We start from the raw sequence: 26,367 nt of genomic DNA, 5'->3' as shown, positions 1-26,367 counted from the left end.
AGTCAGTTTAGGTAGCTTGATAAACCTGCCTGAAAAGATGTGTTTTTAAGGCACGTTTGAAGGTGGAGAAGTTGTGGATGACCTAGTATTCCAGGGCAGAGTATTCCAGAGAGTAGGTGCAGCTCGAGAAAAGTCTTGAAGACAGGAGTGAGAGGTACGAATTATGGAGGTTATTAATCTTAGGTCGCTAACAGAACGAAGAGAACGAGTAGGGTGGTAGATGGAGATGAAGGAGGAGATGTATGGAGGTGCAGCACTGTGGAGAGCTTTATGGGTGAGAAGTTTGAACTGTATTCTGTGGTGGATGGGCAACCAGTGAAGTGACTGGAACAGGCTAGTAGCATCAGTGTAGCGGTTGGATGGATAGATGATCCTGGCTGCAGCATTTAGAAAAGACTGAAGGGGGGATAGTTTAGTGAGATGGAGACCGATTAGTAATGCGTTGCTGTAGTCAAGACAAGAATGAATCAAGGCAACAAGAGTCTTTGCCGTTTCCACCGTAAGAAAAGGGCGGATTCTGGTGATATTCTTGAGGTGTAGACGACAAGAGCGTGTAAGTAATTGAATATGGGGAACAAAGGAGAGATTGGAGTCAAATGTGGCCCCAAGACAGCAGGCATGTTGCACAGGAGTTATGATAATGCAGCAGATCGAAATTGAAATATGAAGTTTAGGTGAGTTAGTAGATAGGGGAAAGACAAGAAGTTCAGTTTTTGAGAGGTTCAGTTTTAGATACAGAGAGGACATGATGTTAGAGACAGCTTCCAGACAATTACTGGTGTTTTGGAGTAAAGCAGGAGTGATGTCAGGAGATGAAGTGTATAGTTGGGTGTCACATAGAGATGGTATCGAAAGCCAAATCTACTGATAGTCTGTCCGATGGGGGCTGTATAGAGGGAGAAATAGGCAAATGTCCACAAATGTCCAGACTTCAAAATACCCCTGCTCCAGGATACTCCCCATTATATGTACTGTATGTAATGTGCCATATAAGGGTGATGCATTTCCTGAACCTATCTATTGGATACAATAGTTTGTGTGATATTGGTAATGATCAATATAGAAACCCCCTTTACAGGGTCTCTCTGTGAACGATTTTAAAATGGCTATCAGCAACATGTCCTAAAATGTGACCACAGCTGGTTGCAATTGCAGAGCCTCCTAGGTTGGTGAGGGGGCAGGTCCTCACTACGCATTATGCTCTGGAACTTGCATATAAAGCATGTTGGTGAATTTTCCTGTGAGGTTGCTTAAACCTCCATCCCCCCTTACTTCACCAGGCAGCTCTGAAAGTGGTGGCAACTAGTGTTGGGCGAGCATGCTCGCCACATCGCGGTATTCGGTCGAATATCACGTGTGCTCGAGCACCCGATCGACCAAAACTAGTGGCAGCCAGTCCCCCTCACATTCTAGGACAGGTTCCTAACGGCCATTTTAAATCACTCTTTAAGAACCCCAGCATATAAATAATTAAGACTGAACATTCTCTTCCTACGATGATTTCAAGTGCTGCATGAAAGATATAATGACAAACAAGCTGCTGTACATTTACATGCATCTATTATTGGGAACAAACGTTACTTTTGTTCGTTTTAATTGGCCCAATCCTTGGCCTGTGTTAAAGACTTTTCCTGGACTTACCTATTAACGACCTATCCTTTGGCTGGGCTCCAACTACCAGTACAGTATCAGTGCTGTTAGTTCTGATCCCTGGTTCTGACACTGAAACTAGTGAAACCAGCCAATTGGTGGAGGTGCCAGAAATCAGTCCCTCTGCTAAATCATATTGATGAACTATTCTAAATCTTGAAAAACTTTAAAGGGGTTTTCCAGATTTTTTTCCAAATGTCATCTGCCCAGCAGGACCTGTGAACAGAGCTACAACATACTTACCTGCTCCAAAACCTCTCCATAGCATCTGGACTTCGACTGGTCGAAGTCGTCTGGTCCTCACATATAATGCAGCAGGTCACATTTGGATCATATGCTGCTAGGGGACATGTGAGGCCAGCATGGCAGTTGTCATGTGCGCCACTGCAGACAGTGGCTGGCCTCACATGTCCGCTAGCAGCACATGATCCAAATGTGACCTGTTGCATGGGGTCACTGCTAAAGTCAGTCATTTGGGGTCATCTTTGACACTATCCGATACAGAAAAACATCCTGGACAACCCCTTTAAGAGTTCATCACACTTCTCTTTGTTATTCACAGCTCTACAGCTCTGTATGCTACGATTTGAGAAGTTTGTTCCGGGGGTGAGTATATAGAAATCTTATTATAAAAAAAGCTATGAAATAACCAAAACTACAGTTTTTCTTCCATAGAGCATTCCATCGACATCCTACTTGACACTTCTCAAGGACCCTTACATTATAGTGGCTGCAGGTAAGTTTCATTACCAGTAGTGATGATCAAGCACCAAAGTGCTTATGTGCTCGAGTACAAAAACTTTGCGATGCTCGGGTGTTCTACCGAACACTAGTGATGTCCCGAACTATTCTCCGGCGAACATAGCTTGTTCGCGTTCGCCGCGACGGGCGAACATATGCGATGTTCGGACCGCCCCCTATACATCATCATTGAGTAAACTTTGACCCTCTACCTCACAGTCAGCAGACACATCCCAGCCAATCAGCAGCAGACCCTCCCTCCCAGACCCTCCCACCTCCTGGACAGCATCCATTTTAGATTCATTTGGAAGCTGCTTTTTTAGTGAGAGGAGGGACAGTGTAGCTGCTGCTGATTTAATAGGGAAATCGATAGCTAGGCTAGTGTATTCAGTGTCCACTACAGTCCTGAAGGACTCATCTGATCTCTGCTGTAAGGACAGCACCCCAAAAAGCCCTTTTTAGGGCTAGAACATCAGTCTGCTTTTTTTTTTCCCCCCTATGTAATCTAATTGCAGTTACATGCCTGCCAGCGTGTGTGTCAGGCTCACAGCGTATACTGTGCCCACTTGCCCAGTGCCACCACTCATATCTGGTGTCACAATAGCTTGCATTTAAAAAAAAAACTAAAACTTTTTTGACTGTAATATAATAGCAGTAAGTTGCCAGCACGCGTGTCCGTTTCAGGGCCTGCCAGGGCACAGTGTCACACCAGTGCAACTCATATCTGGAGTAACAGTGGGTTACATTTAAAAAATAAAATAAATTTTGACTGTAATAGATTGAATAGCAGTTAGTTGTCTGTAAGCGTGTGTGTCAGGCCTACAGCATCTACTCTGCCAACTTCTGCCAGTGCACAGTGCCACTCATATCTGGTGTCACAGTAGCTTGCACGCATAGTACCACTAATCTAAAAAAAAATGAGGCAGAGGCAGGCCACCCCGCAGGGGCCGTCGTGGTCGTGGTGCTGTGATTCCCTTTGGCCCTAGAATAATGCCCAGTGTTCAGAGGCCACGTACCCTGAACTCGAAAAGTTCTGAGGACATAGTTGACTGGCTAACACAGGACACCCAATCTTCTACAGCTTCCGCTCGGAACCTTGACGCACCATCCTCCTCCAGCTAAGCTTCGGGCACCTCTCAAGTTACCACTCGCCCGCCTGCCGCCACTACCAACACTAGCACCACAGCTGCTTCACTTGATCTGTCAGAGGAGTTATTTACACATCAGTTGGAAGAAATGAGTGATGCACAACCATTATTGCCAGAGGATGTAGATAACAGGGATATGTCTCAGTCAGGCAGCATTACACACATGGACGATAATGATGTTGTACCCGCTGCTGCTTCCTTTGCTGAGTTGTCAGATACAAGTGAAGCGGTTGATGATGACGATGTGTCCGTGGATGTCACGTGGGTGCCCACTAGAAGAGAAGAAGAACAGGGGGAAAGTTCAGATGGGGAGACAGAGAGGAGGAGGAGACGAGTTGGAAGCAGGGGAAGGTCGTCCCAAGGAGCCAGTGGCACCGTCAGACAGCATGCATCGGCACCCGGGGTCAGCCAGACAGCACGCCAATCAAAGCAGGCTGTTGCCACCACCAGAATGCCGTCATTGCAGAGCTCAGCAGTGTGGCATTTTTTTTGTGTGTCTGCCTCTGACAACAGCGATGCCATTTGCAACCTGTGCCAAAAGAAACTGAGTCGTGGGAAGTCCAACACCCACCTAGGTACAACTGCTTTGCAAAGGCACATGATCTCACATCACAAACGACTATGGGATCAACACATGAGTAAAATCAGCACACAAACTCAAAGCCACCATCCTCCTCCTGGTCCAGCATCTTCAGCCACGTCAACCACTGCTGTCCTCCTTGCCCCCTCTCAACCACCGGCCACTCCGCCTTTCGCCTTGAGCAGTTCATGCTCATCTGCCCACAGTCAGGTGTCTGTCAAGGACATGTTTGAGCGTAAGAAGCCAATGTCACAAAGTCACCCCTTTGCCCGGCGTCTGACAGCTGGCTTGTCTGAACTCTTAGCCCGCCAGCTTTTACCATACAAGCTGGTGGAGTCTGAGGCCTTCAAAAAATTTGTAGCTATTGGGACACCGCAGTGGAAGGTACCCGGCCGAAATTTATTTGCACAAAAGGCAATCCCCAACCTGTACTCGATTGTGCAAAAGGAAGTCATGGCATGTCTGGCACACAGTGTTGGGGCAAGGGTCCATCTGACCACTGATACCTGGTCTGCAAAGCACGGTCAGGGCAGGTATATCACCTACACTGCACATTGGGTAAACCTGCTCATGGCTGCCAAGCATGGAATACGTGGCTCTGCAGAGGAGTTGGTGACACCGCCACGACTTGCAGGCAGGCCTGCTGCCACCTCCTCTACTCCTCCTACTCCATCCTCTTCCATAACCTCCTCGGCTGAGTCCTCTTCTGCTGCTGTGTCTTGCTCCACATCAACGGCACCCCCCCCCCAGCTCCGCAGGGGCTATTCCACATCCCAGATACGACAGTGTCACGCCGTCTTGGGGTTGACTTGCCTGAAAGCAGAGAGTCACACCAGACCAGCACTCCTGTCCACCCTGAACGCACAGGTGGATCAGTGGCTGACTCCGCACCAACTGGAGATCGGCAAAGTGGTGTGTGACAACGGAAGCAATTTGTTGGCGGCATTGAATTTGGGCAAGTTGACACATGTGCCGTGCATGGCACATGTGTGTAATCTGATCGTACAACGCTTGGTGCATAAGTTCCCAGGCTTACAGGACGTCCTCAAGCAGGCCAGGAAGGTGTGTGGCCATTTTAGGCGTTCCTACATGACCATGGCGCACTTTTCAGACATTCAGCGCCGAAACAACATGCCAGTGAGGAGCTTGATTTGCGACAGCCCGACACGTTGGAATTCAACACTCCTAATGTTCGACCGCCTGCTCCAACAAGAAAAAGCCGTCTGAGTATTTGTATGACCGGGGTGCTAGGACAGCCTCTGCGGAGCTGGGAATTTTTTTGCCACGTTACTGGACGCTCATGCGCAATGCCTGTAGGCTCATGCGTCCTTTTGAGGAGGTGACAAACCTAGTCAGTTGCACCGAAGGCACCATCATCGACATCATCCCATTTGTTTTCTTCCTGGAGCGTGCCCTGCGAAGAGTGCTGGATCCGGCCGTAGATGAGCGTGAAGAGGAAGAGTTATGGTCACCATCATCACCACCAGAAACAGCCTTATCAGCATCGCTTGCTGGACCTGCGGCAACGCTGGAAGAGGAGTCTGAGGAAGAGGAGTCAGAGGGGGAATGTGGCTTTGAGGAGGAGGAAGACCAACCACAGCAGGCATCCCAGGGTGCTCGTTGTCACCTATCTGGTACCCATGGTGTTGTACGTGGCTGGGGGGAAGAACAGACCTTCAGTGAGATCAGTGAGGACGAGGAACGGGACATGAGGAGCTCGGCATCCAACCTTGTGCAAATGGGGTCTTTCATGCTGTCGTGCCTGTTGAGGGACCCTCGTATAAAAAGGCTGAAGGAGAACGACCTGTACTGGGTGTTTCCACGCTTCTAGACCCCCGGTATAAGCAGAAAGTGCCTGAAATGTTACCGAATTACCGAAAGTCGGAAAGGATGCAGCAGTTCCAAAATAAATTAAAAAGTATGCTTCACACAGCGTATAAGGGTGATGTCACAGCACATCGGGAATCTAACAGGGAAAGAGGTGAAAGTAATCCTCCTCCTACCACGACCACGCTGGCAAGGACCGGACGCTTTACAGACGTGTTGTTGATGGAGGACATGCAGAGCTTTTTAAGTCCTACGCATCGCCACAGCCCTACTGGGTCCACCCTCAGAGAACGACTCGACCGACAGGTAGCAGACTACCTCGCCTTAACTGCAGATATCGACACTCTGAGGAGCGATGAACCCCTTGACTACTGGGTGTGCAGGCTTGACCTGTGGCCTGAGCTATCCCAATTTGCGATAGAACTTCTGGCCTGCCCCGCTTCAAGTGTCCTGTCAGAAAGGACCTTCAGTGCAGCAAGAGGTATTTTCACTGAGAAGAGAAGTCGCCTAGGTCAAAAAAGTCTAGATTACCTCACCTTTATTAAGATGAATGAGGGATGGGTCCCGAAGGGACTGACAGTGGGCGATACATTCGACTAAAAAAGGCCTGATGACTGAGATGAGCTGCCTTGGGCTAAAAATGGTCCACACGCTGCTGTATTTTATCTTTGAATGCCGGATGACTTGCGTGACTTATCTGCCACCAACTAGGGTTCAAGCTGCAATGTTTTAGGGCACTTTCTGCCTGGGAAACATCAATTTTTCTGGCCGCTGCTACAACCTAGTTTTTCAGGCATATGTACATGCCTAATTTTTCTGGCCTCTGGTGCTGCACTGTGGCTTCAAAAACCAAACACAAAAAAAGGCAGATACATGTGTCAATTCCCCTTTGTGATCGTTACCTTGTTGTGGTGAAGGGGCTTGAGTATCACAAAGAAGCGACCACCTCTATGAGTGTCTTGGCAATGGCAATGTTGGCACACCCCAGATGATAAGGTCGTTGCTTCATTGTGAACAGACCAAAAGCTATCGGCTGGATAATTTTGCATAGAAAAAACATTAATTTTCTTTGTGATCATCTAAGGTGATCATTAAAGCCTACTAGGCCAACAATGGGCCCACACTGCAGAATCACTGTTTTCTGGGTCACTTAACTGTCACTGAACTACCTCAGCACGACCATAGGCTTTGAAAAACCCCCATCGCCTGCAATCTCCCAAACGTGCGCACGAGCACAGTCATCAGTAAACCAAGATTGACGCATAGAGGAATACAATTTATGTCATGAGTGTGTCAACTATTGACAACTCTTTGTGGTTGTCTAAAATCCATACACGTCCCCTGATAGGGGACGTAACAGGGATTAAACTGATAGGAATAGTACTACTTAACACACCACACATATTGGGATTGCACAGTACATTACACGGCGCACGCGCAGTGCCCCAAATTTGAAGTAGGAGGACCGACCAAGCATCTTTTTCCATCTCCCGGTTCCTAAAATCGATGCCATATACATGTCCCCTGATAGGGGACGTAACAGGGATTAAACTAATAGGAATAGTACTACTTAACACAACTTATAATAACACAGAGAGAGGCAACGCAGAGAGAGGAGTCTGAAGAAGAGGAGTCAGAGGAGGAAGGTGGCTTTGAGGAGGTGGAAGACCAAACACAGCAGGCGTCCCAGGGGGCTTGTTGTCACCTTTCGGGGACCCTTGGTGTTGTACGTGGCTGGGTGGAGGAAGAGACCTTCAATGACATCAGTGAGGACAAGGAACAGGACATGGCTAGCTTGGTATCCAACCTTGTGCAAATGGGGAGTTTGCGGTTGTGCAAATGGACTGTTTGCGGTTGTTTGCGGTGCGTTAAACAGGGAGTTTGGTCTGTCACTGTGAAGCGGGCGTAACCGTTACACTACCTGATCGATACAACATCATACCTGATGTTTTAAAGCACGTTATTCCAAACAATTTAGGAATGTTAGGTGATTTATGCCCTTTAATGGATTAAAACCCGACTCTGAATCAACTACATAATTTTGCCATGGATCCCCCTCCGGCATGCCACAGTCCAGGTGTTAGTCCCCTTGAAACAACTTTTCCATCACTATTGTGGCCAGAAAGAGTCCCTGTGGATTTTAAAATTCGCCTGCCCATTGAAGTCAATGGCGGTTTGCCCGTTCGCGAACATTTGTGAAAATTCGCGTTCGCCGTTCGCGAAATTTTATGTTCGCGACATCTCTACCGAGCACCCGAGCACAAGGGGAGTCAATGTAGAACCCCAGGCAACCCCTACTTTGAAGAGGGGAGGGTGTCGGGACTCTAGTTCCGCTTAGGAGTCCCTGCTCTGACTCCATATATATCTATATCCATATATGGAGTCAGTGCTTGGGGACACCCCAGTGTATTTAAATCAAATTTAACCTGTATTTCAGAAAAGTTTCTGCTGGGATTTGAACTCACGACCTTCGGTATTAAAGGCAAGGCACTTAACCACTCAGCTATAATAGCTGCATAGCCAGTTTAAAAAAAAAAATATATGAGACTGTTACTGTATTCTACTTCTACTGAGACCTATACAATAGAAGTCTCATATATATATTTTTTTAAGTGACTGGCTATGCAGCTATATAGTGTAGTGGTTCTGGACTATGATGCAGAAGCTGTGAGTTCGAATCCCATCACAAACTTTTTCAGAAATAGAGGCTAAACTTAATTTAAACATATATATATATATATACATATATATATATATATATATATATATATATACAGTTTCAAGAAAAAGTATGTGAACCCTTTGGAATGATATGGATTTCTGCACAAATTGGTCATAAAATGTGATCTGATCTTCATCTAAATCACAACACCAGACAATCACAGTCTGCTTAAACTAATAACACACAAAGAATTCAATGTTACCATGTTTTTATTGAACACACCATGTAAACATTCACAGTGCAGGTGGAAAAAGTATGTGAACCCCTAGATTAATGACATCCCTGAAAGCTAATAGGAGTGAGGTGTCAGCCAACTGGAGTCCAATCAATGAGATGAGATTGGAGGTGTTGGTTACAGCTGCCCTGCCCTAGTTCTGGGTTTGATTTTCACAAGAAGCATTGCCTGATGTGAATGATGCCTCGCACAAAAGAGCTCTCAGAAGAACTACGTTTAAGAATTGTTGACTTGCATAAAGCTGGAAAGGGTTCTAAAAGTATCTCCAAAAGCCTTACTGTTCATCAGTCCATGGTAAGAAAAATTGTCTATAAATGGAGAAAGTTTAGCACTGCTGCTACTCTCCCTAGAAGTGGCCGTCCTGTAAAGATGACTACAAGAGCACAGCGCAGATTGCTCAATGAGGTGAAGAAGAATCCTAGAGTGTCAGCTAAAGACTTACAAAAGTCTCTGGCATATGTTAACGTCCCTGTTAGCGAATCTACGATACGTAAAACACTAAACAAGAATGGATTTCATGGGAGGATACCACAGAGGAAGCCAATGCTGTCCAAAAAAAACATTGCTGCACATTTACAGTTTGCACAAGAGCACCTGGATGTTCCACAGCAGTACTGGCAAAATATTCTGTGGACAGAAGAAACCAAAGTTGAGTTGTTTGGAAGAAACACACAACACTATGTGTGGATAAAAAGAGGCACAGCACACCAACATCAAAACCTCATCCCAACTGTGAAGTATGGTGGTGGGGCATCATGGTTTGGGGCTGCTTTGCTATGTCAGGGCCTGGACGGATTGCTATCATCAAAGGAAAAATGAATTCCCAAGTTTATCAAGACATTTTGCAGGATAACTTAAGGCCATCTGTCCACCAGCTGAAGCTCAACAGAAGATGGGTGTTGCAACAGGACAATGACCCGAAGCATAGAAGTAAATCAACAACAGAATGGCTTAAACAGAAGAAAATACGCCTTCTGGAGTGGCCCAGTCAGAGTCCTGACCTCAACCCGATTGAGATGCTGTGGCATGACCTCAAGAAAGCAATTCACACCAGACATCCCAAGAATATTGCTGAACTGAAACAGTTCTGTAAAGAGGAATGGTCAAGAATTACTCCTGACCGTTGTGCACGTCTGATCTGCAACTGCAGGAAACGTTTAGTTGCCAAAGAAGGTTCAACCAGTTATTAAATCCAAGGGTTCACATACTTTTTCCACCTGCACTGTGAATGTTTACATGGTGTGTTCAATAAAAACATGGTAACATTAAATTATTTGTGTGTTATTAGTTTAAGCAGACTGTGATTGTCTATTGTTGTGACTTAGATGAAGATCAGATCGCATTTTATGACCAATTTGTGCAGAAATCCATATCATTTCAAAGGGTTCACATACTTTTTCTTGCAACTGTATATATATATAAGCCATAATATATTTACACATATTATTATATATTTAGAATATATAATATATTATAATATATTATAATATATTATGTCTAAAACATCAGTAGTAGTTTCCCGCATATTATGCATTCATATACAGGTCCTTCTCAAAAAATTAGCATATTGTGATAAAGTTCATTATTTTCTGTAATGTACTGATAAACATTAGACTTTCATATATTTTAGATTCATTACACACAACTGAAGTAGTTCAAGCCTTTTATTGTTTTAATGATGATTTTGGCATACAGCTCATGAAAACCCAAAAGTCCTATCGAAAAAAATTAGCATATTTCATCGGACCAATAAAAGAAAAGTGTTTTTAATACAAAAAAAGTCAACCTTCAAATAATTATGTTCAGTTATGCACTCAATACTTGGTCGGGAATCCTTTTGCAGAAATGACTGCTTCAATGCGGCGTGGCATGGAGGCAATCAGCCTGTGGCACTGCTGAGGTGTTATGGAGGCCCAGGATGCTTCGATAGCGGCCTTAAGCTCATCCAGAATGTTGGGTCTTGCGTCTCTCAACTTTCTCTTCCCAATATCCCACAGATTCTCTATGGGGTTCAGGTCAGGAGAGTTGGCAGGCCAATTGAGCACAGTAATACCATGGTCAGTAAACCATTTACCAGTGGTTTTGGCACTGTGAGCAGGTGCCAGGTCGTACTGAAAAATTAAATCTTCATCTCCATAAAGCTTTTCAGCAGATGAAAGCATAAAGTGCTCCAAAATCTCCTGATAGCTAGCTGCGTTGACCCTGCCCTTGATAAAACACAGTGGACCAACACCAGCAGCTGACATTGCACCCCAGACCATCACTGACTGTGGGTACTTGACACTGGACTTCAGGCATTTTGGCATTTCCCTCTCCCCAGTCTTCCTCCAGACTCTGGCACCTTGATTTCCGAATGACATGCAAAATTTGCTTTCATCCAAAACAAGTACTTTGTTCCACTGAGCAACAGTCCAGTGCTGCTTCTCTGTAGCCCAGGTCAGGCGCTTCTGCCGCCGTTTCTGGTTGAAAAGTGGCTTGACCTGGGGAATGCGGCACCTGTAGCCCATTTCCTGCACACGCCTGTACACGGTGTCTCTGGATGTTTCTACTCCAGACTCAGTCCACTGATTCAGCAGGTCCCCCAAGGTCTGGAACCGGTCCTTCTCCATAATCTTCCTCAGGGTCCGGTCACCTCTTCTCGTTGTGCAGCGTTTTCTGCCACACTTTTTCCTTCCCAAAGACTTCCCACTGAGGTGCCTTGATACAGCACTCTGGGAACAGCCTATTCGTTCAGAAATTTCTTTCTGTGTCTTACCCTCTTGCTTGAGGGTGTCAATGATGGCCTTCTGGACAGAAGTCAGGTCGGCAGTCTTACCCATGATTGCGGTTTTGAGTAATGAACCAGGCTGCGAGTTTTTAAAAGCCTCAGGAATCTTTTGCAGGTGTTTAGAGTTAGTTGATTCAGATGATTAGGTTAATAGCTCATTTAAAGAACCTTTTCATGATATGCAAATTTTTTTAGATAGGTTTTTGGGTTTTCATGAGCTGTATGCCAAAATCATCAATATTAAAACAATAAAAGGCTTGAACTACTTCAGTTGGTATGTAATGAATCTAAAATATGTGAAAGTCTATTGTTTATCAGTACAATATAGAAAATAAGGAACTTTATCACAATATGCTATTTTTTTTAGAAGGACCTGTACAGTACAGACCAAAAGTTTGGACACACCTTCTAGTTCAAAGAGTTTTCTTTATTTTCATGACTATGAAAATTGTAGATTCACACTGAAGGCATCAAAACTATGAATTAACACATGTGGAATTATATACATAACAAAAAAGTGCGAAACAACTGAAAATATATCATATTCTAGGTTCTTCAAAGTAGCCACCTTTTGCTTTGATTACTGCTTTGCACACTCTTGGCATTCTCTTGATGAGCTTCAAGAGGTAGTCACCTGAAATGGTCTTCCAACAGTCTTGAAGGAGTTCCCAGAGATGCTTAGCACTAGTTGGCCCTTTTGCCTTCACTCTGCGGTCCAGCTCACCCGAAACCATCTCGATTGGGTTCAGGTCCGGTGACTGTGGAGGCCAGGTCATCTGGCGCAGCACCCCATCACTCTCCTTCATGGTCAAATAGCCCTTACACAGCCTGGAGGTGTGTTTGGGGTCACTGTCCTGTTGAAAAATAAATGATGATCCAACTAAACGCAAACCTGATGGAATAGCATGCCGCTGCAAGATGCTGTGGTAGCCATGCTGGTTCAGTATGCCTTCAATTTTGAATAAATCCCCAACAGTGTCACCAGCAAAGCACCCCCTGTAACGCACCTAGTTGATCAGTTAGGATCTGAACTGCGGAAGCAATGGACATCCACTATTATCCCACCACCCTTGTGTTTGGCTGTGGGATTCGCGGTTACTCAGGATGTACCCCAGGCGTCACTCTCAGTCTTAGGCGGAGAGTTTGGGGTAACAAAATCATTTACCGCTATCCATCTAATTAGTTTTACTGATGGTAAGGAGGGACTCTCAGAATTACAGGAGTCACGAGTTAGTATAAGCTTGTGCAACGTTCAGAGTTAGCATCTAGTATGCGATAGCTTCAGAGTTAGTATATAGCATGTCCTCAGTTTAGTATATAGTATGCCATAGGTTCAAGGTTAGTATATAGCATGTCCTCAGTTTAGTATATAGTATGCCATAGGTGCAAGGTTAGTATATAGCATGTCCTCAGTTTAGTATATAGTATGCCATAGGTTCAAGGTTAGTATATAGCATGTCCTCAGTTTAGTATATAGTATGCCATAGGTGCAAGGTTAGTATATAGCATGTCCTCAGTTTAGTATATAGTATGCAGTAGGTTCAGAGTTAGTATAGCATGTCCACAGTTTGATACAGTGGAGGAAATAATTATTTGACCCCTCACTGATTTTGTAAGTTTGTCCAATGACAAAGAAATGAAAAGTCTCAGAACAGTATCATTTCAATGGTAGGTTTATTGTAACAGTGGCAGATAGCACATCAAAAGGAAAATCGAAAAAATAACTTTAAATAAAAGATAGCAACTGATTTGCATTTCATTGAGTGAAATAAGTATTTGAACCCTCTAATTCACACAGTCTCCTCTTAACAGTTGTTCTAGAGATGTGTCTGCTGCTAGAACTCTGTGTGGCATTGACCTGGTCTCTAATCTGAGCTGCTGTTAACCTGCGATTTCTGAGGCTGGTGACTCGGATGAACTTATCCTCCGCAGCAGAGGTGACTCTTGGTCTTCCTTTCCTGGGGCGGTCCGCATGTGAGCCAGTTTCTTTGTAGCGCTTGATGGTTTTTGTGACTGCACTTGGGGACACTTTCAAAGTTTTCCCAATTTTTCGGACTGACTGACCTTCATTTCTTAAAGTAATGATGGCCACTTGTTTTTCTTTACTTAGCTGCTTTTTCTTGCCATAATACAAATTCTAACAGTCTATTCAGTTGGACTATAAGCTTTGTATCCACCTGACTTTTCCACAACGCAACTGATGGTCCCAACCCCATTTATAAGGCAAGAAATCCCACCTATTAAACCTGACAGGGCACACCTGTGAAGTGAAAACCATTTCAGGTGACTACCTCTTGAAGCTCATCAAGAGAATGCCAAGAGTGTGCAAAGCAGTAATCAAAGCAAAAGGTGGCTACTTTGAAGAACCTAGAATATGACATATTTTCAGTTGTTTCGCACTTTTTTGTTATGTATATAATTCCACATGTGTTAATTCATAGTTTTAATGCCTTCAGTGTGAATCTACAATTTTCATAGTCATGAAAATAAAGAAAACTCTTTGAATGAGGTGTGTCCAAACTTTTGGTCTGTACTGTATATCAGAAGTATGATTTTATATACAGTGGGATGCGAAAATTAGGGCAACTGATTTTCCTGTATAAATCGTTGGTTGTTACGATAAAAAATGTCAGTTAAATATATCATATAGGAGACACACACAGTGATATTTGAGAAGTGAAATGAAGTTTATTGGATTTACAGAAAGTGTGCTTTAATTGTTTAAACAAAATTAGGCAGGTGCATAAATTTGGGCACCACAAAAAAGAAATGAAATCAATATTTAGTAGATCCTCCTTTTGCAGAAATTACAGCCTCTAAACGCTTCCTGTAGGTTCCAATGAGAGTCTGGATTCTGGTTGAAGGTATTTTGGACCATTCCTCTTTACAAAACATCTTTAGTTCATTCAGGTTTGATGGCTTCCGAGCATGGACAGCTCTCTTTAACCGCCTCCGGACCGCCTAACGCAGGATCGCGGTCCGGAGGCGGTAGCTGCAGGCAGAGTCACGCGCGGATGCGTCATCTCGCGAGACGCGAGATGACGCGATTAGCCGGCCCGCACATGCGCATCGCGGGCCGGCATTTGTTCGAGGGGGTCACGTCATCAGCTTGCCAGCCAATGATCGTGGCTGGCAAGCTAATGATTTTAAAAAAATCCAATCAGAAGCCATCTAACACATCATATTAGTAAATATGATATGTTAAATGGCTTCCCTGCTCCTCTGCTGGTCCTTTTGGTCGGTTGGTTCCAGCAGAGGAGCAGGCTTACACAGTGAGTACACCAAACACTACACTTTAGCCCCAGATCACCCCCCTGCACCCCAATTAACCCTTTGAACACCCCTTGATCGCCCCTGTCAATCACTAGTGAAAGGAAAAAAGTGATCAGTGTAAACTGCCACTTTTTTTTTTCACTGGTATTGACTGTTAGGTTTTAGGATAGTTTAGACCCCTTGGTTAGGTAGTTTAGCAATCGGTTAGCGCCCAGCCCACCGCACCGCAGTCACTGATTCGCTGATTAGCGTATCACTAATTAGCATTTGTACTTTTATAGTATCTGTAAGTGATCAAAACTGATCACAGTCAGATCTATAATAGTATTAGTGTCACCTTAGCTCGCACTCCACCCAAAATGCAGTGTTTGCCCGATCAGGCCTGATCGGTCACCCACACGTGCATTCACCCACGCCCGCCCCGCCGCAGTGACAAAAAAAATATTTTTTTGATCACTGCACATCCACTTTACACGCGCTGCGGCGATAAAAAAATCTGTTTTGATATTTTTTATCAACCGCAGCGGCCTCCGGTACTTCGCTAGCCTCCCATTTGTAAGACAGGCTTGCTTTTTTTCTTGGGTAGTCTCAGGGAATACCCCTAAATTTAGTTGCCCAAATGTCAAACAAGGGGTATTCTTCTGAAGAGGCCTACAGGCTTCTGACCCAGTCGGATGAGGAATGGGAACCCTCATCTGACGAATCCAGCGGGTCAGAATATGAACCTGTAGAAAGCAGTGGCAGTCTGACCCAAAGTTCGGACGAGGAGGTTGAGGTCCCTGATAGCACCAGGCGTACCCGGCCCCATGTCGCTAGACCACAGGTTGCGCAGGATCCGCTTCAAGGGCAGCAGAGTGGGGCTGGCGCTGTCGGATTACGTGGTGAGGCATACACCAGCAGCGCAGCCCTCCCTGGACCTAGTAGCAGCACTGCCGTACAACATGGTGAAGTGGCGAGCACCAGAAGGGCAGTTGAAGCTGGTACGGTGGCACGTGCAGTAGTTACCCTGTCGCAGCCACCGCACAGACAGGCCCGTAGACCCCCTAGAATCCCTGAGATGCTGGCAAATCCTGATTGGCAGTCCCCAACTTCAGCCGCACCAGTAGTTCCCCCTTTCACCGCCCAGTCTGGAGTTCGGGTTGAGACAGCTCAGATCGGTTCGGCCCTGGGATTTTTTGAGCTGTTCTTGACTGCGGAGCTCTTGGACATAGTCGTGGCAGAAACAAACCGGTATGCCACACAATTTATAACCGCCAACCCGGGAAGCTATTATGCCCAGCCTTTCCGGTGGAAACCAGTCCAAGTTTCCGAAATTAAAACTTTTCTGGGCCTTCTCCTCAACATGGGTCTAACCAAAAAGCATGAATTGCGGTCATATTGGTCCACGAACCCAATTCATCACATGCCCATGTTCTCTGCTGCCATGTCCAGGGCACGATTTGAGGCCATCCTGCGTTTCTTGCACTTTAGCGACAACACCACCTCCCGTCCCAGAGGCCACCCAGCTTTTGACCGGCTCCACAAAATTCGGCCCCTCATAGACCACTTCAACCTGAAATTTGCAGATTTGTATACCCCAGAGCAAAACATCTGCGTAGACGAGTCCCTAATACATTTTACCGGGCGCCTTGGCTTCAAACAATACATCCCAAGCAAGCGCGCCCGGTATGGGGTCAAATTGTATAAGCTCTGTGAAAGGGCCACAGGCTATACCCACAAATTTCGGATCTATGAGGGAAAAGATCAGACCCTGGAGCCGGTCGGTTGCCCTGACTACCTGGGAAGCAGTGGGAAGACAGTCTGGGACTTGGTGTCACCCTTATTTGGCAAGGGGTACCATCTTTATGTGGACAATTTCTACACAAGTGTGGCCCTCTTCAGGCATTTGTTTCTAGAACAGATTGGCTGCTGTGGCACCGCGCGAACTAGTCGCGCGGCCATTCCCCAACGGCTCGTTACCACCCGTCTTGCAAGGGGGAGAGGGCTGCCTTGTGTAACGAAGAACTGCTTGCGGTGAAATGGAGAGACAAGCGTGACGTTTACATGCTCTCCTCCATTCACGCAGACACGACAATACAAATTGAGCGAGCAACCCGTGTCATTGAAAAGCCCCTCTCAGTCCACGACTATAACCTTCACATGGGACAAAGTGCATAACGCACTTCGCCACATCTTTGGGCGATTTGCGCTTTGCACATTGTCCCATGGGGAAGGAGAGGTTTGTCCTATAAAGGTAAAAAACAAAAACAAAAAAAATCCCCAGTAAGCAAAAAGATTAACGTTCAGTTCAAAAAGTTTAAGTTTATATGTTCTGTTCGAAAGTTATTATAAAGTTAATAAAATGATTGCGTGGCGGCCTGGTTTTTTCTTTTTTGTTTTTGTTTTTTTTACCTTCCAGGTGGACCAACCGATCGACTAGCTGCAGCACTGATGTGCATTCTGACAGAAGCATTGCGCTGCTGTCAGATTACACACAAGTCTGTGTATGCGGCGCTGCAAGACGAGAATTCTCCTCTGCAGTAAAAGATACGTTTGCCGAGGCATATGAGCTGAGGAGGTGGCGGTGTTCATATGCTTTGGCAAACACTTTGTATATAAAAAATAAAATAAAAAAATCCAGGCAATGATTTATTTATCCACATCGATTGATGTGAATGGAGAAATCTGGTTTGCCAGGGCATACTAGCTAAGTGGGTATGGATGTTGGGCGGAGCTCCTATGTCCTGGCAGACGCCTTTCCCCTCCTTTTTTTTTTGGCAGAGATTTTGCGAATGAAGAAATCTGTGCCGTTCATTTTTTTATTTCAGCCCAGAGGCTGAACGGAAAAAAAAAATCTCATTACCTGTATGCTCAATATAAGGAGAATAGCAGAAACTCCTAATGCTGGCCATACATGTAATGATTGCGGAGACCCTCAAATGCCAGGGCAGTAAAAACACCCCACAAATGACCCCATTTTGGAAAGAAGACACCCCAAGGTATTCGCTGAGGGGCATATTGAGTCCATGAAAGATTGAAATTTTTGTCCCAAGTTAGCGGAAAGTGACACTTTGTGAGAAAAATAAAAATAAAAATCAATTTCCGCTAACTTATGCCCAAAAAAAAAAATTTCTATGAACTCGCCAGGCCCCTCATTGAATACCTTGGGGTGTCTTCTTTACAAAGTGGGGTCACATGTGGGGTATTTATACTGCCCTGGCTTTTTAGGGGCCCTAAAGCGTGAGAAGAAGTCTGGGATCCAAATGTCTAAAAATGCCCTCCTAAAAGGAATTTGGGCACCTTTGCGCATCTAGGCTGCATAAAAGTTTCACACATGTGGTATCGCCATACTCAGGAGAAGTTGGGGAATGTGTTTTGGGGTGTCATTTTACATATACCCATGCTGGGTGAGAGAAATATCTTGGTCAATTGCCAACTTTGTATAAAAAAATGGGAAAAGTTGTCTTTTGCCGAGATATTTCTCTCACCCAGCATGGGTATATGTAAAATGACACCCCAAAACACATTCCCCAACTTCTCCTGAGTACGGCGATACCAGATGTGTGACACTTTATTGCAGCCTAGGTGGGCAAAGGGGCACACATTCCAAAGAGCACCTTTCGGATTTCACCGGTCATTTTTTACAGATTTTGATTGCGACAAAAAATAAAAAATTCTAGGAACTCGCCATGCCCCTCACGGAATACCTTGGGGTGTCTTATTTCCAAAATGGGGTCACTTGTGGGGTAGTTATATTGCCCTGGCATTTTAGGGGCCCATATACGTGAGAAGTAGTTTGCAATCAAAATGTGTAAAAAATGGCCTGTGAAATCTGAAAGGTGCTCTTTGGAATGTGTGCCCCTTTGCCCACCTTCGCTGCAAAAAAGTGTCACACATGTGGTATCGCCGTACTCATGAGAAGTTGGGGAATGTGTTTTGGGGTGTCATTTTACATATACCCATGCTGGGTGAGATAAATATCTTGGTCAAATGCCAACTTTGTATAAATAAATGGGAAAAGTCGTCTTTTGCCAAGATATTTCCATTTCCTCAATATGTTCCTAACTGTGGAAACAGACAGCTGAAATCTCTGAGACAACTTTCTGTATCCTTCCCCTACACCATGATGGTGAACAATCTTTGTCTTCAGGTCATTTGAGAGTTGTTTTGAGACCCCCATGTTGCTACTCTGCAGAGAAAATTTGAAGAGGAGGGAAACTTACAATTGACCCCCTTAAATACTCTTTCTCATAATTGGATTCACCTGTGTATGTAGGTCAGGGGTCACTGAGCTTACCAAGCCAATTTGAGTTCCAATAATTAGTTCTAAAGGTTTTGAAATCAATAAAATGACAACAGTGCCCAAATTTATGCACCTGCCTAATTTTGTTTAAACAATTGTAGCACACTTTCTGTAAATCCAATAAACTTCATTTCACTTCTCAAATATCACTGTGTGTGTCTCCTATATGATATATTTAACTGTCATTTTTTATCGTAACAACCAACGATTTATACAGGAAAATCATGACGATTAACAAGGTTGCCCAAACTTTCGCATCCCACTGTATACAGTATATATGTATATATATATATATATATATATATATATATATATTCATAGAAAAAGTCAGGCAGCACTCCTTTTGATATACAGCTGTAGCTGTGAGGTGCCCGCGGTGGTCCCTCGATTCAGGACTTAAGCAGCAAAGAAAATCCGCAGCACTCCTTGAAGTATAAAAAATGTGTAGTTTTATTCACACATGTCTTATTTTGACATGTGTGAATAAAACTACACATTTTTTATACTTTAAGGAGTGCTGCGGATTTTCTTTGCTATATATATATATATATATATATTGTAATTACACATTTATTTTGTGCCACACATTTTTCACAATTACAAAAAAATATATAAAATATATACATTTAATTTAGCCCCTATTTCTGAACAAGTTTGTGACGGGATCTGAATTCATAGCTTCTGCATCATAGCCCACAGCTTTAACCACTACACAATATAGCTGCATAGCCAGTCACAAAATATATATATATATATATATATATATATATGAGACTGCTACTATATAGGTCTCAGTAGAAGTACAGTAGAAGTCTCATATTTAATTTAACGCAACTGGCTATGCAGCTATTATAGATGAGTGGTTAAGTGCCTTGCTTCTAACACAGAAGGTCGTGATTTCGAATCCTGGCAGAAACTTTTCTGAAATAAAGGTTAAATTTAATTTGAATACACTGGGGTGTCCCCAAGGACTGACTCCATATATGGACATAACTATATATCGAGTCAAAGCAGGGACTCCTTTGCCATGGACTCCAACTGAGGGATTCCCTCACTGTACAGCGATTTTCTGCAAAGAAATAGAGGCTAAATTAGATTTAAATACACTGACTCGAGCATCGCGCTCAAGTAATTGTGGTGTTCGGCCGAACTCCGCGATGTGCCGCTGCTCGCGCAACACTAATTACCGGCTATTCCATATTTAGTGTATAGCAAAGATAAACAGCTGACAGGGGCGGACTGGGGACTAAAAGTGGCCCTGGAAATAAAGGTAAAAGTGGCCCCATGTTTCAGGCAGGTCCAAATTGACAGAAAGCGGGGCAACATAATTAGACAGGGACAACAGAAGTAGGCAGGGCCACCAATACCATAGTGCAGAACAATATACCACCCCAGCTGGACCAAATACCCCAGTGCAGCACAAAATACTGCCACCTGCGCCACAGTATTCAACTGTATAGCTGTTCTGAGGATGTTGATACAGTTGAATTCAGGAGGGCACCAGCGGCTGCTGGCCAAATGTGTAAGAGAGAATTAGATCATTATAAACCTGGCTGGCGGCCATGAGGAAGACTTGGCTGGCCCTCCTAGGCATCGGCCTACTGGCAAATCTCCCTGTAGGGTCTATGGCCAAAATCTGTGTCACGGATGGTGTAACAGAAAACAAGAAGTTACCAAAAGGGATCCAACTGGCTGGATCCAAAACTAAGGAACAAAAGGGTGACCCCTATTAAAGCCCTGAAGCTCTCCCTGTCTTCTCAGCCCATGCAAAGATCTCAGTGATAGAAGGTTGCATGTCCATGTACCTAGACTGAATGACACCTGCAAACCCTATAATAGTGAGGGGACACGACCACCAGCTCCCTGCACTTAATACGGAGGGAGTCAGGGTCACCTAGAACCAAGCCAACAGGAAAACAACAAATACAGAAATAGACTTATCTAAAAACCCAGCTGTAGCAACTTCTAGCAGAGAACACAATCCAGGATGTAATATAAACCGCAAGGTGAGGCAGTATGGGGAGGAGATATATAGGGAGGCAATCACTGCTAATAGATGACAGCTGGGAGAGGGAAGAGAGATGTCAAAATGAAAGCAAAACAAAAGAAGATCATGCAGGAGGTACCGAAGAACGTCTATCAGAACTTCTCAAAGATCTGGTGGTGACAATCTGTTGGTACACTGGGGTATGTATATCAGAGGATGGAAACCCTGTGCTTACATTTTGATTGAACTTAATAGATTTATATCTTTTTCAACCTTATTAACTGTGTTACTATTAACTATTCTACTGTTTTTTCCTAGGGTCTCTTTCCATTACTTCCATGTCTTTTGGAGTTGTGGAACCCACCCTTCCCATATGGATGATACAAACTATGTGCTCACCCACCTGGCAATTAGGTACATGGGATGCCAAACTGATTCCTTGCACATCATAACACTGTATAAGACTATAAAGACACTTTATATGTTGGCAACCAGTAGAATATACTGGTATATCTCTGACAGGTCCTGAGTAGATCTCAATGCCTTAAAGGCATCCCCTTTTTCACACAGCTCTGACATGAGCTCCGATGCTCTCCCTGTATCGCGTAGAGCAGAGATGCCCAACCTGTGGCCCTCCAGATGTTGTAAAACTACAATTCACAGCATGCCTGGACAGCCTACAGCTATCAGTCTACAGAAGGGCATTGTGGTAGTTGTAGTTTTACAACAGCTGGAGGGCCGCAGGTTGGGCATCCCTTGCGTAGGGCAAGGGCCTTTTTTTTTTTTACATTTTTCATTGCTAGTTGGAGGCTTCTGCCTCCGTGTTGCCTGTGATGTCACCGGTACTAATCACTGGCTTTAGCGCTGCCCTAGCCTGGGCAGCGCTGAAGGAAGCCCATCAGTTCCGGTAATATCACCGCCTCACTGCTAGGTAGTGTGGAGTGTGAATATTCAAATCGCGAATATTAATCGCGAATATCCGCACTTAGAGGATTCGCAAATATTTAGAATATAGGGATATTTGTAATTTTGAATATTCTAGATATTATTTTTTTTATCAGTAACCTCCCTTCTTGCATGTGGGCCAATGAGAAGGCTGCAATATCTCTGTCATAGCTTAGCAACATCCCTAGCAACCAATAGGAAAGTTGTCTACCCCTTACTATATAAGAAAATTTCCGGCAGCCATTTTGTGCTGTTTCATGCAGTTGTGAGAGAGAGAGGAGTGTGCAAGTTGTGCTGTGCTGAATTGCTGTTTTATAATACTTCTGATACCTCATATAATCCAGATATTTAGTGGTAGATAGTGTAGATGTTAGTTAGTGAATAGGTTAGCTAATTAGGTTCTAGTGCAGGGTGTTAGGTACATTAGTTAGTTAGCTCAGTCATATACAGTACAGACCAAAAGTTTGGACACACCTTCTCATTCAAAGAGTTTTCTTTATTTTCATGACTATGAAAATTGTAGATTCACACTGAAGGCATCAAAACTATGAATTAACACATGTGGAATTATATACATAACAAAAAAGTGTGAAACAACTGAAAATATGTCATATTCTAGGTTCTTCAAAGTAGCCACCTTTTGCTTTGATTACTGCTTTGCACACTCTTGGCATTCTCTTGATGAGCTTCTAGAGGTAGTCACCTGAAATGGTCTTCCAACAGTCTTGATGGAGTTCCCAGAGATGCTTAGCACTTGTTGGCCCTTTTGCCTTCATTCTGCGGTCCAGCTCACCCCAAACCATCTTGATTGGGTTCAGGTCTGGTGACTGTGGAGGCCAGGTCATCTGGCGCAGCACCCCATCACTCTCCTTCATGGTCAAATAGCCCTTACACAGCCTGGAGGTGTGTTTGGGATCATTGTCCTGTTGAAAAATAAATGATGGTCCAACTAAATGCAAACCGGATGGAATAGCATGCCACTGCAAGATTCTGTGGTAGCCATGCTGGTTCAGTATACCTTCAATTTTGAATAAATCCCCAACAGTGTCACCAGCAAAGCACCCCCACACCATCACACCTCCTCCTCCATGCTTCACGGTGGGAACCAGGCATGTAGAGTCCATCCGTTCACCTTTTCTGTGTCGCACAAAGACACGGTGGTTAGAACCAAAGATCTCAAATTTGGACTCATCAGACCAAAGCACAGATTTTCACTGGTCTAATGTCCATTCCTTGTGTTCTTTAGCCCAAACAAGTCTCTTCTGCTTGTTGCCTGTCCTTAGCAGTGGTTTCCTAGCAGATATTCTATCATGGAGGCCTGATTCACACAGTCTCCTCTTAACTGTTGTTCTAAAGATGTGTCTGCTGCTAGAACTCTGTGTGGCATTGACCTGGTCTCTAATCTGAGCTGCTGTTAACCTGCGATTTCTGAGGCTGGTGACTCGGATAAACTTATCCTCCGCAGCAGAGGTGACTCTTGGTCTTCTTTTCCTGGGGCGGTCCGCATGTGAGCCAGTTTCTTTGTAGCGCTTGATGGTTTTTGTCACTGCACTTGGGGACACTTTCAAAGTTTTCCCAATTTTTCAGACTGACTGACCTTAATTTCTAAAAGTAATGATGGCCACTCTTACTTAGCTGCTTTTTTCTTGCCATAATACAAATTCTAACAGTCTATTCAGTAGGACTATCAGCTGTGTATCCACCTGACTTCTCCACAACGCAACTGATGGTCCCAACCCCATTTATAAGGCAAGAAATCCCACTTATTAAACCTGACAGGGCACACCTGTGAAGTGAAAACCATTCAGGTGACTACCTCTTGAAGCTCATCAAGAGAATGCCAAGAATGTGCAAAGCAGTAATCAAAGCAAAAGCTGGCTACTTTAAAGAACTTAGAATATGACATATTTTCAGTTGTTTCACACTTTTTTGTTATGTATATAATTCCACATGTGTTAATTCATAGTTTTAATGCCTTCAGTGTGAATCTACAATTTTCATAGTCATGAAAATAAAGAAAACTCTTTGAATGAGAAGGTGTGTCCAAACTTTTGGTCTGTACTGTATATAATCCAGATAGTTAGTGTAAGATAGTGTAGGTTAGTTAGTTAATAGTGTAGGTGATAGGGTTTAGTGCAGGGTGTAGTGTAGGTTAGATAGAGATATAGTATAGTGTAGCCTTATGCTGTCTGTTTAGTCTGTGAATTTTTATTTTTATTTTGCTGTGTTTTAGGTTTTTGTGTGCTAGGATTGTCTGCGTCTTTTGTCTGTGAAAAAAAAAAAAAAGTATTTGCCTGTCTTTTAGTGTAACAGTATTTTGTTTGTTAGGGACGGATTATTGTCTGCATCTTTTGTCTGAAACCTCCCCCCCCAAAAAAAAGTATTTCCCTGTGTTGTAGTGTATCAATTTTTGGGTTTTAATAGCATAAGGCCTCATGCACACGACCGTTTTTTTTTAAGGTCCGCAAAAACGGGGGCCGTAGGTCCGTGATCCATGACCGTTTTTTCGTCCGTGGGTCTTCCTTCATTTTTGGAGGATCCACGGACATGAAAAATGAAAAAAAAAATCTAAGTCAAGTTTGCAATTGAAATGATAGGAAAAAACGGACACGGATCACGGACACGGACGCGGATGACAATCTTGTGTGCTTCCATGATTTTTCACGGACCCTTTGACTTGAATGGGTCCGCGAACCGTCGGCCGTGAAAAAAATAGGTCAGGTCATATTTTTTTCACGGCCAGGAAGCACGGATCACGGATGCGGCTGCCAAACGGTGCAGTTTTCGATTTTTTCCACGGACCCATTGAAAGTCAATGGGTCCGCGAAAAAAAAAAGGAAAACGGCACAACGGCCACGGATGCACACAACGGTCGTGTGCATGAGGCCTAAGAAAGAAGCACCGCGGCACTTACCATTGGTCACGAAGTTGCTATTTGCAGTTTATTTCTCGGTTACATATTATTAGTGGACGTGGACGAAACACAGGTGCATAGATAGGCTACAGCTGTTTCGCGCTATGTTACGCTTTGTCAAGGGAGGCATGTATTATCTTGCACAAAATGGGTGTTTTTTTAAAACCAGAATATAACAGCAGTATTACCGCTTGTATTGGACTGTCAGAAAAGCAGCAAAGGCCCAAATGTAGTATCTTGCACAAAATGGGTGTTTTTTTTTAAACCAGAATATAACGCTTGTATTGGTCTGTCACAAATGCAGCAAAGGCCGCAAAGGTGCTTTATGGAAAAAAAACATATGATTTTTTCACCCACAATTAAACTGATGGATTTAACTGATTTTCTTTCACTATCACAAATTCAGTGCAGGGCGCAGAATAAAACAGATGGATTTACTTGGATTGTACTCACAGACGGATTCCCCATATTATTTTCCCGTCCCCAGGGACATATGCAGTGCACTTAAAAAATGGGTATATGTTGCCCACTGAACTAAAAGAACAGGATTACATTATTGTCCCTTGCACATATGCAGTGCTGGTGCACTGAACTTGCACAAAATGGCCGCCGACGCCCAACTAACTAACAGACGGATAAAACGTATTTTTCGGTGAGACTGGAAACACGAGTTAAACGCTTGTTGATTGGCTGCCCTGCAGCCTTACAAAAAGCACCATTAATCGCCGAACTCGAACCCGAACTTTTACTGAAATGTTCGGGTTCAGGTCCGGGGGTCAAAAAAATCGAAAATTTCGGTACGAACCCGAACTTTACAGGAATGTTGTAGAAATTTTACTTTGGAGTATAACTGCTTATATCTTCTCTTTCAGGCCACATAGAGGTTAATGAGGGCTATGTAGTGAATGCTGCTAGTGTTGAGCAAACTGCAAAGTTCAGGTCCATACGGAACTTTGCGAGTTTGGGGACCCGGACCCGAACTTTGCAGCAAAAGTTTGGGTTTGGGTTCAGTGTTCGGGCATTTAATAAAGCTTGTTGAATCAACAAGCTTTTAAGCTCTGAGCACTGAGATGCCATCACAGCCATGCGTTGCAATGGCATGGCTGTGATTGCCCAGTACATTATGTAACCCAGCCTCTATATAAGCTGGATCACGTGTAGCACCGCCCATCAGCTCTGAGTAGTGCAGGGACAGGAAGCAGGCAGCTGAAGTGAGGGAAAGTGTTATGAATGTCATCTGGCTATTTATTCTGTGGGTGACCTATAGTGATTTTTTTTGTGGGTGAAATCCACCAT

The 26,367-nt window shown here is 44.2% G+C and overlaps 1 protein-coding gene across 1 annotated transcript in view; it reads left to right on the top strand.

Annotated features, from left to right (window-relative positions):
* LOC122929260 (chromaffin granule amine transporter-like) overlaps positions 1–26,367 on the top strand; it is a 297,828-nt gene that overhangs the window by 216,366 nt on the left and 55,095 nt on the right. The window contains exons 8-10 of the mRNA XM_044282777.1: positions 2,213–2,256; positions 2,326–2,386; positions 21,531–21,626. Of these exons, the coding sequence (XP_044138712.1) occupies positions 2,213–2,256; positions 2,326–2,386; positions 21,531–21,626 (201 nt within the window). The remainder of the gene's footprint in view (positions 1–2,212; positions 2,257–2,325; positions 2,387–21,530; positions 21,627–26,367) is intronic.

Source organism: Bufo gargarizans, chromosome 2, assembly GCF_014858855.1.
Source record: "Bufo gargarizans isolate SCDJY-AF-19 chromosome 2, ASM1485885v1, whole genome shotgun sequence".
Classification (NCBI taxonomy): domain Eukaryota; kingdom Metazoa; phylum Chordata; class Amphibia; order Anura; family Bufonidae; genus Bufo; species Bufo gargarizans.
This window is presented reverse-complemented; position numbering and strand designations above follow the sequence as displayed.